The sequence below is a fragment of the Carettochelys insculpta genome, chromosome 3 (genome assembly GCF_033958435.1).
Source record: "Carettochelys insculpta isolate YL-2023 chromosome 3, ASM3395843v1, whole genome shotgun sequence".
Lineage (NCBI taxonomy): Eukaryota > Metazoa > Chordata > Testudines > Carettochelyidae > Carettochelys > Carettochelys insculpta.
Window position 1 is genome coordinate 4,243,151 of NC_134139.1, and position 18,355 is coordinate 4,261,505.

Consider the following 18,355-nt stretch of genomic DNA (forward strand, 5'->3'; position numbering starts at 1 on the left):
TGCCCTGAGCTGGTGCTGGCCATGATCTCTGGAGCAAAGCCTCTTGCAAGGCCCTGCTTCCCGCTGCGGGTGCCTTTTCCAGGCTTCAGCTGTTTGGGCTGAAATTGTCCATGGCTGCCTCAACCTGAGCCTTTTGGAGAGTTTTGCCAAACCAGGGTTGGGTACTTCTGAGCACGAGGGTTGGGGACGGTGCCCTGCATTGGCAGCACGAAAAACTCCCTACAGCCCTTTCACTGAGGGAAGCCCAGGAGCAGGACTGGGGCTGCTGGGAGTCAGGGAGGTGCCCTTTGTCTGACACTGGCCTCCTGCAGGAGGACTTGTTGCTGGGGAGGATGGTGCTCTGGGGGCAGAGCAGGGCTGTGTTGAGTCAAGGAGGCTGTTGCCTGCCAGGGCTCTCGCTGCAGAAGTTAGACAGTGTGTGCTGAATGCAGCAGTGGAATTCCATTCTGGACTCTCTCCCTGTTGTCTGGGTCCACACCTGGCTCAGATTTGCACAAGGGCTGAGCTCTGCAGCTGAAGTTGCTGGGAGCAGCATTTAAGTGCGGGGTAGTATTAAACCTTCTGACCCATCAGCCCCAGGCATCTCGGGCTGGGCACCGCAAATCAGCGGGCACACTTTGACCAGTTTGGCTTGACCCTCTGGCACATAGTCCCCCGGCTGTAAAATGAGGCTCACGCGGGGTGGGGTGAGGGTAAACGCACCCCCCCCGTCTTTGGGGAGCGCTGTAGGGAGGAGCGTACAGCACGGTCCATCCTGGGCCCTGATGGGGCAGGTCCTGTGGGAAGGGGGGCTGGGATGACGTGACTCCAGGCACGAGCACAAGGGCAGGACGTGGAGGTTGCATCGCCAAGAGCTGGGCGCTTGACTGTCCGACCTGAATAACGTTTTCCCTGGTTTCCGGAAGTGCCTGGAGAATGGAAGTGACCCCTCCCCCGGGGTTGGTCACCCTGCAGAAGCCGTTGTGCGCCCGCACGCCTCCCTCCCCCACTCGGCAGGAGAGATGCTGTTCGGCTCTTCGGGCTTGCAGCCTATTTTCTGCTTTGCTTGGTCTCCCTTTCCTCCAGGAGATGGGCCGCCATGATGACCTGTGGTCCCTCTTTTACATGTTAGTGGAGTTTGCCGTCGGCCAGCTTCCATGGCGCAAGATCAAGGATAAGGTAGGACACCCGGTAAACTCTGTACCGCGGCTGACCCACCCCCCCTTTCGGGCAGCTCAGCATAGACGAAGTGCTCTTCAGAAAGGCCTGGGCGTTGTAGGCAAGCTCCAGGGCTGGTGCACGGACCCCCTTGGCCGGAGAGCTCAGGAACAGCGTTCCATTTGGTCTCAAGGAGAGCGTGTCCCTGCGGCTGCTGAGTAAAGCAACGTTTACCTGACTGCGCGCCCGCTTGCTGCCGCAATGCTGGGAGTGCTCCAGGCCCGGCCAAAGTATCGGCGGGGCGCAAGGCGCCGAGCAGACAGCAGAGCGTGGCTGGTGGGAGCGTGGGCCTGGCATGTGCAGGGCCCAAGGCAGACCACTTGCTCACCTTGCTCTAAGGCTGGGGCTGAATAGTCTCACACCGTGCCCAAGCCAAAGGCTGCGAACAAGTCATTCTCCTGCTGTACTGCCCCAGCTCCTCCGGCTGTCTCCAAGCTAGGCTCCTGGGGTGAAAGCTGGCTGGTAACACCAGCACTGCCAGGCCAGGTTTGGGCTGTACTTTAACACACGCGCGAATGCACCCCCCGCCCCCACCACCCCTCGGAGGGGGCTTTCCCCATCAGTAGCATGGTCTAAAACGCAGCTTGCGTCACCCAGATTGCTTCCCACCTGGAGCTGGGTGAGTCCTTGTCTGCTGTCACCGAACACCTCAGGCCTGCCAGTGAATGGGTCTGCTCCTCCCGCATCCCCCAGGCTAGAAGCGAGTCTGTCCTGCTGTGAGGAGCTGACCGCTTCCCTCCTGCCAGCCAGCTTCCCTATACTGGGCCATTGGCTGGCGAATCAAATAGACCACCGGGGCCTTCCTGAGAAAGGCCCTTGCTGAGAGCCAGAGAGCAGCCACCCCTCCTTCCAGGAGTCTCCACTGACGGGGCAGCTCCCAAGAGCAGGTTCTGGGTCCCAGCATCCCTCCACCTCCCCTTGCTAGGGAGAGCGTGCCTAACCCTGGGAGGGTCTGGGCTGCCAGCCGCTGGTGGGCAGAGGCTGAGGGGCGAGGAGCAGTGGTGGGACCTGGTGTGTTTCCTTTTCTGCAGGAGCAGGTTGGCATGATCAAAGAGAAGTATGAACATCGAATGCTGCTGAAGCACATGCCGTCCGAGTTCCACCTCTTCCTGGATCACATTGCGAACCTGGACTACTTCACCAAGCCTGATTATCAGGTAGGGGACCAGCCTTGTGGAGGGCCTGGCGTGGGGCACCGGGGAGGGCTGCTGCAGATGGAGAGGCCGTTCCTGCGGAGCTGGAGAAAGGGAGGGTGGTTTGGCAGACAGACCCATCGCCATGAGCCTGGGTGGCGTGAGAGTGGCCCGAACTTTGCCAGCAGCCTCTGAAAGTCGATCAAAACAGCCCTCCTACCCGGGGTAGTTACTGGACAGTCAGGCCATCGGGTGCATAATCACTCTTGATGTCAAGAAGTCTTGTGCCACCTTATAGACGAACCGATATTTTGGAGCGTGAGCTTCCGTGGGCAAAGACCCACCTTGTCAGATGCATCTGATGAAGCAGGTCTCTGCCCGCGGAAGCTCACGCTCCAAAATATCGGTTAGTCTATAAGGTGCCACAAGACTTCTGGTTGTTCTCGAAGCTACAGACTAACACAGCCCCCTCTCTGATACTCCTGATGTCGCCATCTTGGAAAACCCAGGTGACGTTTCCCAGGGAGCTGTGCCCGAGCTAAGCATGTTCCCATGTCTGCCGCCAGGGGCCGGCTACTCTCTGAATGCCTGTCTTCCCTCGGAGTCCCACAGGCTCAGCCTGCAGAACGAGCCCCACCGCACACTCACGCTGTGTGCTGCTCGGCCCGTATCTGCTCTGCGGGAGAGCCGAATTCCGGGCTCTTGGGATGCAGCAGCAAGCCTGCGGCAAGGCGAGAGGAAACACGCGCAAGCTTCCTTCTGCCAGCTTGTCAGACGCCTCAGGCAACCGGTGAGGACAGGGATTGCCCTGGGGAGAAATGTCTGATGCTCCCTCTCGAGCGTTTATTTTCTCCTCTTGGCACCAGTTTTTGAGAGGAAGGGGGAAGCTCATCTCTCGCTCAGGCCTGCGCTGCATGGGAAAGTCGCACCCGTTTGGGATGGAGTGGGGGATGTGTGGCAGTCTGAGCTGGTCACAGCAGGCTAAGGATGACCCCCTGATGTCTGTAACGTAAGCTGGCAGGTAACACCCCTGTCACTGAACAGAGAGTGGGGAGGAGCCCGGCTGGGGTTGAATCTGAGAGAGGCAGTTGGAAGCTGGGGGGAGTTGGAGGGCAGCCAGGCTGTGGTGAGGGGAGGCTAGACCCCAGATGGGGCACCGCTCGGGCTGCTCTCCCCAAGATAGGTTGGAATGACTGTCCCTGCCGGCTGTACTGACCCCTCTGTACCATGCTGTGCCTCTGTCGCCTCACCAACTCCCTGCTCTATCCGCTGAGTGAGAGTTGCCTCTGGCTGTGGCTGAAGTGCAGAGCTCGGGGATCCCTGAACCCCATCACACTGTTAAAGGAAATCACTTCTGAAGCTTATTTAGCAAACTAATCCGAATGCCGCAGGCGAGCTTAATCCTGGTCCCAACTCGCTTAAACTGAACCAGCAGAAGCCACAGGTTGTGGGATCAGAGCAGCCTCACAGGATGGCACCAATTTAACCCAACTGGTTTAAATTCAGCCTGACTTGGTGCAGCTTGCCCATGTGGACAGGGCCTTGCCGAAGTTTCCCAGACGGGACAGCGTGCAGGAAGCAGCTGCTGGTAAGAGACTTGCTGGTCAGAAGTAGTTTGGCAATAGGAATTCCTGGTGACCTGACTTGGCTTGTGGATTTCCCCGGGGCATGCCCATGATGGCGCTGTAGAAGATGGAAGCAGGGGGCAGTTCAGGGGGCCAGCTCTGGGAGAGGTGGTTAGAGGCTCCATGGCAAAGCTCTGCAGAGCTGGAGATGATGGAGGGCTGAGACAAGGGCATGGACTGGCAGACTGTAGAAATCATTTCTATCTGTGCCCTCCATAACCCGTCCGCCTCTTCGGTAGGGCTGCTTGCAATGCTACATAGCTACAGCCCCTTCCCTGCGCTGTCTTCCTCAGATCTTGGGTCTGTCACATTTACCAGCACCTGCCACCAATGTTCCTCCTCCGGGATCAGTCTCAGGCCTGGGCTGCCCACTTGCACGCTGCTTTCAGCCTGAGGAGCGCGTGGTTTGGCAGTGAAAGGTGCAGAGGAATATGGCTAATGTGGCACTTCACCCCTATCCTCTCGGACTTCCCGGTTCATGTCAGGAAGGTCTCGACAGGAGCTTCTCTCCCAGCCTCACCTGTTAAGGTGAACTCACACGCGACAAGCCGTGGTAGCACGGAGCGACGGCAGCAAGGGTTCACCTCTACACCCTCCTCCGGATATGGGGGTGCTAAGTCCCTGAATGCCAGGGGTGCAAAACCAGGCAACCCCATCACCTTGACTCAGCCCTGCTGGTCCCTATCATTGGGTGTCCCCTGGGGAGGTGGCTGGACTTCAGCCTTGTTGTGCTGGCTGTTCTCTGCCCAGCAGCAGCGAGCGCTGCACAGGTCACCGCCATGAGATGGTGGGCTGTGTGGATGGGGTGAGCAGCTGGACCTGTCCTGGGCACAGAGTGGGAGGCAGCTCTGGTTGCAGTGGGCAAAGTTGCTGTTGCCAGTTTCTCCTGGGGCAGAGTTGAGGGGATGTAGTTGCCTTGTGAAGAGAGATGGTCGAGGAGCAACCCTTTGTCCTGCCCTTTCTCCTGCCCAGTAGAACTCAGAGGGAGCACGGCTACTGGGTCCGCTCCAGTTGGGAGCCGTGTATCTCAGAAGGGGGCGTCATCGAAGGGGCTTATGGGGAGGAGGTTTCGATCTGAACTAAGTAGCACCTGCCTGGAATTCTTTTTTAATGAACTAAAACAAAAATAGAATAGTATATTTTGACTTCTCTGCCAGGCTATGATGTGACAGGTCACATGCACTGCTACTGACATCCTGAAATTATGTAAAAGTTATAAAATTACAATGATTTTTAACACTTTCTTTTAAAACCAAATGTTGAGATTTTGGCTGACATTTGAATTATTTCAGGATTTCCGTTTCAGAGGAAATGCTTTTTCAAAATAAGGGCTTGTTCCAATTCTGAACTAAAACAAATTTCAAAATGTCGGCAATCCCCGTGAAACGGAGGTGGTGTGTTTGGACAAACTGGGCCTTTCAGAAATTCTTTAAAGCAGCTGTCTGCTGTGATGAGCAAGTCCTACACCTCCCTCGGGGGCTCATTCTTATGTACCTTGACCAATACTGTACATGCCAGTATGTGCCATCAATGCTCCTCTACAATGCACATTGGAAAAACTGGGCAAACACTTGCCAAAGAATGAATGGACACAGAGCAGACATCAGGAATCTCAATACACATACGCCAGTCAGTGAGCATTTCAATGCAGGGGGGCCATTCTGTTAAAGACCTGAGAATATGCATCCTACAACAAAGAGACTTGAAAAACAGATTACATTGGGAGATTTGTGAACTGGGATTCAGACTTAAATTCAACTCATTAACACGTGGTATGAACAAAGACAGCAATTATCTCATGCATTGCAAGGATTGCTTCCATTCCTTTGACATGTGTCATTATGGCTACGTCTACACGTGAAGCCAACATCGAAGTAGCTTATTTCGACGTAGCAACATCGAAATAGGCTATTTCGATGAATAACGTCTACACGTCCTCCAGGGCTGGCAACGTCGATGTTCAACTTCAACGTTGCGCGGCACCACATCGAAATAGGCGCTGCGAGGGTACGTCTACACGCCAAAGTAGCACACATAGAAATAAGGGTGCCAGGCACAGCTGCAGACAGGGTCACAGGGCGGACTCAACAGCCAGCCGCTCCCTTAAAGGGCCCCTCCCAGACACAGTTGCACTAAACAACACAAGATCCACAGAGCCGACAACTGGTTGCAGACCCTGTGCCTGCAGCATGGACCCCCAGCTGCCGCAGCAGCAGCCAGAAGCCCTGGGCTAAGGGCTGCTGCCCACGGTGACCATAGAGCCCCGCAGGGGCTGGAGAGAGAGCATCTCTCAACCCCCCAGCTGATGGCCGCCATGGAGGACCCGGCAATTTCGACGTTGTGGGACGCGGATCGTCTACACGGTCCCTACTTCGACGTTGAATGTCGAAGTAGGGCGCTATTCCGATCCCCTCATGAGGTTAGCGACTTCGACGTCTCACCGCCTAACGTCGAAGTTAGTGCCGCTACTTCGAAGTAGCGTGCACGTGTAGACACAGCTTCTCTCAGGCAAGACACTTAATATCCCCACACCCCGCCCTCCCCTTCAGTTCTATGTATTTAATTTGTCAGTTTTTGTTGCAATAGTTTCTGGACCTCTGTGTTGTATAGCTGGGTCTGGACTGGAACTTCTATAGCTGTGAAGAAGTGGGTCTGTCCCACGAAAGCTCATCACCTAATAAATCATTTGTTAGTCTTTCAAGTGCTGCATGACTGCTGTTTTCCTTTGTTAGAATACAGCCTCACACAGCGCCCTCTCTGTTCCTACCTCCCTCCTTGTCGCTGTGTTTGTTCTCCTAGTTGATCATGTCGGTGTTTGAGAACAGCATGAAGGAACGAGGCATTACTGAGAACGAGGCCTTCGACTGGGAGAAAGCTGGCACGGATGTTTTGTTGTCTACAAGCACCTCCACGCCGCCACAGCAGAACACTAGGCAGACGGCAGCCATGTTTGGGTGAGTTTTATGGCCACACCTGTCACGCTGGCAGCAGGTGCTGGCCAAGGGAGAGGCCCTGAGAGAGACATAGGACATGGGTGCCCAGGACAGCAAGATTAGGTACAGCCAGGTTTGTTCGTTCGGGTAGAGGGGTGACGTTTGTATAATGGGGTGCACCTAAGTCGCTGGGCCGCAGCTGGGTTCATCCCATTGTAATCACCTGGTAGGTTCTACTGGGATGGCTCCCCCGGTTATGCCATTGCACCGGGGGGAGCCCAGGACATATTGCATGGCACTGGCTGTTGTACCCGGGTATGTTACATGAGCCCTGGTGCTCTCTAGAGGGGTCAGTGTGACAGTGCACGTTACTTGGTCCCTGGCACGTGGACTCTGCTAGCAACTATCAGGGAATGTGTAACAATCAGCAGGGATGTGGCCAGGCGGCTCGTGCTACTAAACCACAGAGGTTCTAAACCTCCTATCCTGACGTGTCTAATCAAAGCAAGAGTCAGATGGGACATATTCCCTGGTGCTCACCAGTGGGCTCCACTTGCCACGGCACGTTACACGGTTCCTGGTGCTCGCCAGTGGGCTCCACTTGCCACGGCACGTTACACGGTCCCTGGTGCTCACCAGTGGGCTCCACGTGCCACGGCACGTTACACGGTTCCTGGTGCTCGCCAGTGGGCTCCACGTGCCATGGCACGTTACACGGTCCCTGGTGCTCGCCAGTGGGCTCCACGTGCCATGGCACGTTACACGGTCCCTGGTGCTCACCAGTGGGCTCCACTTGCCACGGAACATTACACGGTTCCTGGTGCTCACCAGTGGGCTCCACGTGCCATGGCACGTTACACGGTCCCTGGTGCTCACCAGTGGGCTCCACGTGCCACGGCACGTTACACGGTCCCTGGTGCTCGCCAGTGGGCTCCACACGCCACGGCACGTTACACGGTCCCTGGTGCTCACCAGTGAGATCCACGTGCCACGGAACATTACACGGTCCCTGGTGCTCACCAGTGGGCTCCACATGCCACGGAACATTTCACGGTCCCTGGTGCTCGCCAGTGGGCTCCATGTGTCACGGCACGTTACACGGTCCCTGATGCTCGCCAGTGGGATCCACGTGCCACGGAACATTACACGGTCCCTGGTGCTCACCAGTGGGCTCCACATGCCACGGAACATTACACGGTCCCTGGTGCTCGCCAGTGGGCTCCACACGCCACGGCACGTTACACGGTCCCTGGTGCTCGCCGGTGGGATCCGCGTGCCACTGATTGTTACACATTCCCTTCTGGTTGCTTGCAGAGTCCCTGTGCTTGTTGCACAACCCAGGTGCTCACCAGCAGGATCCTCATGCCACTGTACATAACATGTCCTCGATGCTAGCTGGCAGGGTCTGTGTGCAACTGCACGTTCACGTCCCTGGTGCGCACCGATGGGGTCCACTTTAAACTAACTGTTACACATCCCTGGTACTCGCCAGCGGGGACCCATGTGACACAGCACAGTACGCATCCCTGCTGCTCACCAGCAAGGTCCACGTGCCACGGCTCATTACATCTCCCTGGTGCTTGCTGTCAGGGACTGCGTGCCACTGAACAGTTCATGTCTCTGGTGCCAGCTGGCAGAATCCAAGTGCCCCCTCATGTTCTATGTCCCTGGCGCTAGCTGGCGGGCTGCGTGTGCCGTTGCACGTTACACATCCCTGGTGCTCGCCTGTGAGGTCTGCATGCTGCCACGTGTTACACACCCCTAGTGCTCACGGCCGGGGTGGCTCCACTTGCCCCCACACGTTATACGTTCCGTCGTGTCTGGCGCTCTCCAGTGTGACACTGGGGCAAAGAGCTATTTAAATATTTCCAAATGGCCTGGAGTAACTCCTCCCCGGGAGACCGAAACCGCTGGGATTGGCTGCTTTAGCGAGGCCATGAACCGGGGTGCTGTGACAACAGTGGACAGAGCAAGGAGGGCTTGGCAGAAAGGAATGTGGCCACTGCCTCCCGCCTTCGGGGAAAGGGCAGGTGGTGAAACTGAGCGGTGGCCGTTCGCGACGGTAGAAGGAAATGGCTTTTTACGGCACACGTGATTAGCCTCAAGCTCCTCATGGCAGGAAGGAGCAGAGGCTCAGAGCTTGTCAGACCCTGATGTGATTGGCCGTTTGTCTGGGTGGCACGAATATCCAGAGCTCTAACAGCGAGTGCTGACGCAGACCGGCAGGGATATTAAATTCTGGGCTTTAGACCAGTCGCTGCCTGCGAGGGATCAGGGTAAAACCTGATGCTGTGGGGATCAAACCCATATCTGCCTTTGCTGGATCACCGGTAGCAAACACTGTCCGAGGCAGGCCCCTGAGTCAGGCCCGTCTGACACGTGCTTTGACTAGACCCGGCGGGGTAGGAGGTTTAGAACTGTCATGGTTTCGTAGCACGAGCCAAGGGGGCGCAAGTGGAGTGTTCTCTGAAGACAGGCAGGTGCTTTTGAGAGTCCTGACATAACTGGATGATGACAATGATCTGTGTCCCCCTGGCAGGACAACATGGGTAAGGAGCCCCCTCTGCTCGGGGTTAGCTGGGATCTGCACCTATGACTGGCTAGGTCCCACTTGTGCCTTGGGAGAAGTCCAGCACCTTCTCCGAAGGAGGCTTTTCAGCCTGAGGGCTGTGACCCAGGGTCTTGTACAGGCATGGGGGACACCCTTTCTTTGTGGCTAGAGGAGACAAGGTTAGTGAACTTGTGGCGTGGGTGCTGGCCAGGAAAGGTTGCAATACCCGGTGCAGCCAGCCTGGCAGCTCCAACATACGGCCTGGGGTGCTCAGGCAGGCCCACAGGGAAGGTATACAAGGATTCTGCGTCTCTGTGTGATCAGAGTTTTCCTGTATTGTTGTCTCCTGTAGGGTGGTCAACATCACTCCCATCCCCGGGGATTTGCTGCGTGAGAACACAGAGGATGTCCTACAGGGTGAACACTTGAGCGACCAAGAGAACGCGCCTCCCGTCTTGCCGGGCCGGCCGGTGGAAGGGCTGGGCCAGGCTCCAAACATTGCCTTCAACGAGACCGAGGTTTGGGAAGAGACGGACGTGAACCGCAACAAACTCAGGATCAGCATCAGCAAAGTAAGGAGCCTCGCTCGTGTTCGGCAGGGAGATGTACGTGCCCAGTTCAGGCCGTAGATCTAAAGCTGGAAGGGACCATTTTGCCCATCTAGTCTGGCCACTTGTACACTGCAGGCCAGAGACCCAAACCCAATGACAGCTGCACTCAGGGAATTCTTTGTCCCTGCTACATGAGTAACGCTATCTAGCCCAAACACTAAGGTGTGTCTCTGACACAGACCATCTCAGTATAAAGACTGCAAGTGGTGGAAGATTTGCCCCATCCCAAGCTGCTCTCATACGAGAAACCTTCTTCCCACGTGGGTATTTACAAAACACGATCAAGTCACTGGTTAATCTTCTCTTGGTAAGCTAATAGATTGGGCTCTGTTAAGTCGCTCACTGCTAGGCAGGTTTTCCACACCTCAAATCATCTGTGTAGCTCTTCTCTGACTTGCACTTCGAATTGTTCAACTTCCCTTTTGAAGTGCGGTGACCAGTACAGGACACCGACCTGGCAGGGGTCTCCCCAGTGGCTTACACAGATGTATCTTAGAGTCATAGAACACTAGGACCGGGAGAGACCTCGAGGGGTCATCGAGTCCAGTCCCCTGCCCTCATGGCAGGACCGAGCACCATCTGTAGCATCCCTGTTCGATATTTATCACCTCCTGCTGTGCCCCCTCCTGACTCCCACTCTGTGCTCCTGTGTAGACATCCAGGGATCACGTTACCCCTTTCCCGCAGCATTAGGAGCTCCTGTTCACTGGATTTTCCTCAAGATCCCGAAGCCCTTTGGTCACGGACAGAGACCCCATCCAGTACACGTGACCTGCATTCAGTGCTCTACATGAATGGCTTTGAAAGTGTCTGCTTAAAAACACCTAACGCTTGATTGCTGCCATCTCATGGACCGGTCCAGATCTCTGGGTCAGTGACCCATTTCCATCATGATTTACCAGCCCTCCCAGTCTTTGTCATCTATTTATCACCAAGGCTTTTATATTTTCTTCCAGATCATTGATAAAAAGGCCAAATAATTTTGGACCAAGAGCCAGTTCCTGCAGGACCCTCACTAGAAACACCCAGCTGGGATGATGGTTCCACATTAACAGTTAGGTTTGAGATCTGTCGGCCAGTGTGTTACCCATTTCATATGTGCCATACCGATTTTTAGTGCTAATTTTTGAATGGGGGTGTCATATGGTATGAAGTCCAAGTATATCATGGCAACATGTTATCTTTATCAACTGGCCTTGTCAAATGAATTCAGTACCACTCTTTGACAAGATCACAAGTCCTATATTCCATGGAAGCATGTTAATTGACATGAATTATATTCCCATCCATAAAGTCGTTGTGGATTGAAACTTATATCAGTCTTTTCATGGCTCTGACTGGATTCAGTGGCAGATTAACTGCTCTGTTGCTCCCTGAATGCCTTTTATATATTGGTACTACCTTAGCTTTCTTCCAGTCCTGTGGAGCTACTTAATATTCTAGAATTTATTAAACATTAACATCACTAGTTTGGAGAGCATCTCAGCCAACTCATCTAAAACTCTTGGGTGCAAGTACTGTGGTCTGGCATGTTCCCTGTAGAGGCTGGTGTGTCGTGGAGATAGGCTCACGCACTGCAGTGGGGAAGCTTTGTTTCCACCAGTCTTGTGTTTTTGAGCCCAAATTGTCGGAACCATATTCCTCAAAAATCTGTAACTTCTGGCTCCAAAAATCACCTCGGCTTTTTCTGTTCTCCAGAGTCAGCGAATACACTGCAGCTTCTCAGTCAGGCCTGAGGGAACTCTGAGAGTTGCGTGGACCAGAACCCCCCAGGTGGTGCTCCTTGCAGGCTCTCGTTTGGTTGATGCAGAAGGGACAACCTGTACCCAGTGCTGCTGGTCTTGTTTCCCTCTCTGGTCACTCCAGCTGGCAGCCAGAGACATTCCTTCCAGGGTTTCTTCTGCTTGTTTTCTGCATTCCCCCTGGGTGGTTCATACCAAGTACTGGGCCTGGAAAGCTCGGCTTCTTCCTCGAGTGTCCCCATGGGTGCTCCACGGTAGGTGTCGGGCTCGCCCTGGCACTGCAGATCGGATCTTTCCAGCGGTTTCTGCTGGACCGCGCATGCGCCGGCGCGCGCCCCTCCCCTGCGCGTTCCCGGCCACGTGCGCGATCCAGTCCCCGCCAGTTCCTTCTTAACCGCCGTCGGCTGCAGACGGAATCTGCTCAGGCTGCGGCCAGAGTCAGCGTATTTAGAGTTTTTCAGAGTTTTAGAGTTCTCTTTCAGAGTTCTTAGTTAAATTGTTTGTTTCTTTATTGCAAAAAAAAATAATAATATCTATATCTATATCTATATCTATATCTATCTATCTATAAGTAGAAAGTCTTAGAAATGAGAGGAGGAGTGGAGGCACCCCGGGGACGTGAAGGCCAGTAGGCCTCCTGCTGCGGCAGGCTGGAGTCCGTGAGAGGGGAACAGGCACAGAGAAGGTGCTAAGTACCCTATTAACAGCTCAAAGACTCACCGCAATGTCCTCTTCAGGATTCAAGGAGTGTGAGTCCTGCCGTGAAGCTATGCCGGCCTCTGATGGGCACAGTCAATGCATCAGATGCCTGGGGGAATCACACGTCACCCAGAAATTCTCCTTCTGTGCAAAGCTCACGGCCAGAGCCAGAAAGGATAGAGAAATGCGGCTGAAAATGCTGCTGTTTGATAAGGCCCTCCAGCCAGACGTGCCGGAGAGGCCTCAACCAGAGGGACCCACAGGGCTCCATAAAAGGAAGGCGGTGTCCCTCACCCCCTCGGTGCAGAAACGGAGGAAGCTCTCTCCAGCCTGATCCCTGCTGGCGGTCACAGTGAGCGGGACAGGCATAGCTCACAGCCCCCAGCTGCAGTCACAAGCGAGCGGCAGCGCAGCAGCGCACGTGGCAGAGGCTGAGCCTCCGATTACTAAACAGCCGGCCCGTGCATTCAGAGCGGCGGCCAGGCAAACGCCGGAACTGGCAGCATCACCGCAAGCGGCACAGACCCCCGCAGCACCAACGGTGCAGGGCCAACAGGCACGTAGCCTGCAGGCACCGGAGGAGACCACCCACGCAGCACCGCAGATGAGCGGGCCGAGCGCGGCGCCAACAGCGGGGCCAAGATCCCCGGCACGGGGAGGGGCGGAGCCAGCCCCGCAGGGGAGGGGAAAGGCAGCAGCGAAAACCCGGCACCGCAGCCCTTCTCTGGACAGGGCTGCAGGGCTGCTCTCAACAAGTCCTCCACTTATGCTGCGTACACCAACCAGGAGACATGGGTCTCCCCCAGCCTACCCAGAGCCTCCTTCCCTGTCCTCCAACCAGCATCACCATGGCTCGGGCCACCCTCGCCTTTTCTGGGATTTGACCCTCTGGAGTACGACCACAAACCAGTTTCACCATTGTCTCAATCATCCAGACGATCTCGCTCCCCCAGACAGCGGGGGTATGCGCCTCGAGAGTGGTCCAGGTCTCCATACCAGGAACCGTGCCCGTGCTGCCACGGTCGTCCTTATCACACTGGGCATACACACCACAGGAATACACCCAGGGGCAGGTCCCCCTCAACCGCCCAGTACCCCCGCAGGCACTCACGGACGGGGACAGAAACACAGCTGTCTCAAGGGGAGCTGATTTTGGAACCCCGAGATTTTCCCTCGCAAGCCTCCAGTGAGAGGGTGTACCACCGGCAGCAGGACCCTGAGAGTTCAAGGGAGGTCTACCCTAGTGGTTCCTCCTTGTCCTCCCCCGACGAGGCTATGGCCCCCGGGGATGTTGCCCCCCCGGATGACCTCAAACAGTTTCAGGAGCTGTTTAAAAGGGTGGCTTTCACGCAAGGCATCCAAACAGCAGAGGTGCAGGAGAAGCACCATAAGCTCCTCAAAAACCTGAGGCCTCCGGCCTCGTCCAAAATCACTATCCCGCTCGACAAAGCAATCGTGGAGTCTGCTACTACCATATGGCAGACCCCGGCTTCCGCTCCACCTATAAACCAGAGGGCGGATAAGAAATACTTCACCCCGGTGAAGGGCATGGAGTTCCTGTTTAGTCACCCACAACCAAATTCTCTGGTGGTGGAATTGTCTCAGCAGAGATCGAAGACTTCCCAGTACAAAGCGGGGGGACAGACAGACAGATGCCAAGAAGCTAGAGCTATTCGGCAGGAACGTATACTCCTCCTCCACCCTGCTGCTGAGTGGCTAATTATGCAGCACATCTAGCGAACCACAATTTCGACAATTACTCCAGGCTTACTTCTCTCATGGATTCACTTCCAGAAGATAAGAAGCCGGTGCTGAAGGCCATCGTGCAGGAAGGCTATGCAGCTTCCAGGACAGGAGTCCGGATCGCGCTGGACGTAGCGGACACGGCGGCACGCTCAACGGCTACGGCAGTGGTCATGTGCAGGGAATCCTGGCTCCAGACATCGGGTGTCCCAAGGGATCTGCAGGCAAAAATTGTCAATCTCACTTTCGACACGCAGAAGTTGTTTGCAGAGTCAACTGTTTCGGTCCTTCATTCCAGTAAAGACTCGAGCCACACTCAGAACCCTGGGTATTTATACCCCTCCATACAGAAAGAAAAAGTATTACCCTCAACAGCGGCGATACCCGTACCAATCTCAGCGTGCTCAGTACCAACAGGGCTACGACCAAGGGCGGCATCAACAGCATAGAACTCCCAGGCGACGTTCCCAACAAGGCCGTGCATCCTTGGGGCAGGCCGAAAGGCAACAAGTTTGACGGACAGGTCGAGGGCTGCACTATTACTACCATCGCGCAATGTCATCCACATTTAATGTTCCATCATCGCCTCCGACCATTCCACTCACAATGGCAAAAGATCACCACAGACAAGTGGGTACTAGAGATCATAGCCACGGGTTACGTGATCCCCTTTCAGTCACTCCCACCGCCAAGACCTCCGCCCAGGCCTCATCTCAGGGATGCCTCCCACGAGGCGAAACTCAAGGATGAGGTGGACCACCTGATGCTTATAGGGGCGGTCGAAAGAGTGCCGGAGTGACTCCAGGGGAAAGGGTTTTATTCACATTACTTCCTCACAGAGAAGAAAACAGGAGGCTGGAGGCCCATCTTAGATCTTCGAGGCCTCAACCGGTACTTGCACAAACAATGCTTTCGGATGATCACAGTTGCCTCTATACTCATGGCACTGGATGATGGAGATTGGTTTGCAGCCCTCGACTTACAAGATGCATATTTTCATATAACAATCCACCCGGCTCACAGACGTTTTCTCCGGTTTGTGGTCGGCAAAGAACATTTCCAATACAAGGTTCTGCCGTTCGGCCTCTCCTTGGCCCCCAGAGTCTTTACCAAGACCCTGGCAGTGGTGTCAGCCTACCTGCACAGACAGGGGGTATTTATATTCCCATATCTGGACGACTGCCTACTGAAAGTGGCCTCGAAGGCAGAGGTACTACGCATGATACGCGTAACAGCAAACACGTTTTCTTCTCTGGGCCTGGTCATGAACCTTGCGAAGTCAAAGATCGACCCCACACAGAACATAGAGTTCATAGGGGCATGCATAAATTCTATCACAGCAAGGGTTTATCTACCCGACGCTCGCTTTCGTGCCATCGGTTCCCTGGTACAAGTCATTACATACAGCCCCACGGTGCCGGTTTTAACGTGCTTGCAGCTGCTTGGCCACATGGCAGCGGCAACGTTCGTGGTACAGAACGCCAGATTGCGTATGCGCAACCTACAACATTGGCTGGCGAGCGTTTACAAGCCGGCATCCCATACTGTCCGCAGGGGGGTGTCGCCCGCGACAGAGGTGCGCAGATCCCTGCAATGGTGGGTAAACCCCAAGAACATGCTAACAGGGGCACCCTTTCACCAACCACAAATCTCTATTTTTCTCACCACCGACGCCTCCCACATAGGATGGGGAGCACATATTGGCGAAAAGGTGACGCAAGGACTGTGCTCCCATACGGAACAGTCACTGCATATAAATATTCTGGAGCTCAGAGCAGTGTTCAACGCCTGCAAACACTTTCAAGACCACGTACAAGGCAAGGTAGTTGGGATCAGTACAGACAATATCTCCACCATGTTTTATATAAACCGACAAGGCGGAGCTCGATCCCGTGCCTTATGTGCGGAAGCAGTCCGGCTGTGGAACTGGTGCATCGCCAACAATATAACGTTGAAAGCCTCGTACTTACCAGGTGTTCACAACGTGAAGGCAGACCAGCTGAGCAGGCACTTCGCACTCACACACAAGTGGCAGATCCGCTCCGATCTGCTATGACCGATTTTTCAGGCATGGGGGTTTCCCCAGATAGACCTGTTTGCCACTCAGCACAACAAGAAGTGCCCCCAGTACTGCTCCAGGGCAGGACTGGGGCAGGGGTCCCTGGGGGACGCATTCGCGATTTCGTGGAAGGGCCCACTGCTTTACGCGTTACCCCCCATGGTGCTCATCCACAAGGTCCTGCAGAAAGCCAGGAGGGAGAGAGCCCGCATGATCCTAGTGGTCCCCACATGGGATCGACAGCAATGGTTCCTCTTGCTTCTCCGCATGTCGGATCGTCCACCGCTTCCCCTTCCGGTAGCGCTGGACCTGCTCACGCAGGCTCAGGGGTCCATAGTGCATCCACACCCCCGAGGCCTGCGCCTACAAGCATGGTTAATCCATGGCTCAGCTCCCTAGAGAGCACATGTACAGAGGGAGTGCAACAAGTCGTGGAAAGTAGCCGAAAGATCTCCACCAGGAAGACCTACAAACAGAAATGGACTCGATTCACTGCATGGTGTTCCACCAAGCAGTTAGCTCCCCTTGAAGTGCCTATACCTGTCATACTAGAATACTTACTGGACCTCAAGAGAGGTGGGCTCTCCCTCTCATCGTTGAAGGTCCATCTCGCCGCTATATCGGCTTTTCGGCATGAAGAGGAAGGGCCCACGGTGTTTGCTCATCCTATTGTTACCAGGTTCCTGAAGGGGCTGGTAAACCTGTACCCCCCTCGGAAACCGCTTCCACCATCGTGGAGCTTGGATCTGGTGCTCAGTGCGCTAATGGGACGACCATTTGAACCCTTAGCCACGGTTTCCCTCCGTCTCCTTACGATAAAGACGACCTTCCTTCTTGCAATCACGTCAGCTCGCAGGGTCAGTGAGCTCGCAGCAGTTATGGCAACGCCGCCCTGCACGGTATTCTCAAAGGAGGCGGTAACCTTACGGCTGCACCCAGCCTTTGTTCCGAAAGTTTCTTCAGAGTTCCATCTTAACGAACCTATAGTTTTACCCTCGTTTTACCCGAAGCCTCATAGCTCCAACAAGGAGGCACACCTGCACCTCCTGGACGTGAGGAGGGCGTTGGCCTTCTACATAGACAGAACTAAGTCCTTCCGGAAAACGGATAGACTCTTAGTCTCTCTCGCTCCCAGATCAAAAGGAGAGGGTCTCTCTTCACAGAGAATCTCGAAGCACATTGTGTCCTGCATAAAGATGTGCTACGAACTTCGAAAGACTCCTTTACTGGCCCTGCCTAGGGCTCATTCTACCCGGGCGGTGGCGGCATCAACAGCCTTTTTCAAGGGCATCGCGCTAAAAGACGTCTGCAGAGCGGCGACCTGGTCATCCTATGACACCTTTGCCAAGCATTATGCCCTACACCGGGTATTCCAAGAGTTTACCCATCTCTCGGCAGCGGTCCTTTCGGGGGCAAGCTGCACATAACCCGATTACCCACCTCCTTTCTTGGGTTACTGCTGGGTAGTCACCTATCGTGGAGCACCCACGGGGACACTCGAGGAAGAAAGAGAAGTTACTCACTGTAGTAATGATGGTTCTTCGAGATGTGTCCCCGTGGGTGCTCCACCACCCGCCCATCCTCCCCGCTTCGAATCTCTGTTTAGTGTTTTTCAGGAGCATCTGAGGCGGTTGGTCAAGGAACTGGCGGGGACCGGATCGCGCACATGGCTGGGAGCGCGCAGGGGAGCGGCGCGCGCCGGCGCATGCACAGTCCGGCAGAAACTGCTGGAAAGATCCGATCTGCAGCGCCGGGGTGAGCCCGACACCTATCGTGAAGCACCCACGGGGACACATCTCGAAGAACCATCGTTACTACGGTGAGTAACGTCTCTTTCCCCATCACAACAGTCTGATTTCCTTCAGGGTCACACCAGGAGCCAGTGAGTCAGAGGAGGCATTCAGACCCCTTTCTGCCCATAACGGTCTGTCCTTATGGTGCAGGATGCCAGGCTGCTGGTGAGCCAGGCTGTGAGGTCATCCCCAGAGAAGAGAGCCCTTGACAGCGGCAACAGGCTGGTCAGGGTGACCTTCAGTGTGCCCGGTACTCTGTGTGCTTGTGT

General features: G+C 55.2%; 1 protein-coding gene across 1 annotated transcript in view; it reads left to right on the forward strand.

Moving 5' to 3' along the window:
• The window catches only part of TTBK1 (tau tubulin kinase 1), a 133,790-nt gene that overhangs the window by 65,171 nt on the left and 50,264 nt on the right, over positions 1-18,355 (forward strand). The window contains exons 7-10 of the mRNA XM_074988423.1: positions 1,066-1,158; positions 2,229-2,354; positions 6,755-6,909; positions 9,792-10,011. Coding sequence (XP_074844524.1) covers positions 1,066-1,158; positions 2,229-2,354; positions 6,755-6,909; positions 9,792-10,011 — 594 coding nt within the window. The remainder of the gene's footprint in view (positions 1-1,065; positions 1,159-2,228; positions 2,355-6,754; positions 6,910-9,791; positions 10,012-18,355) is intronic.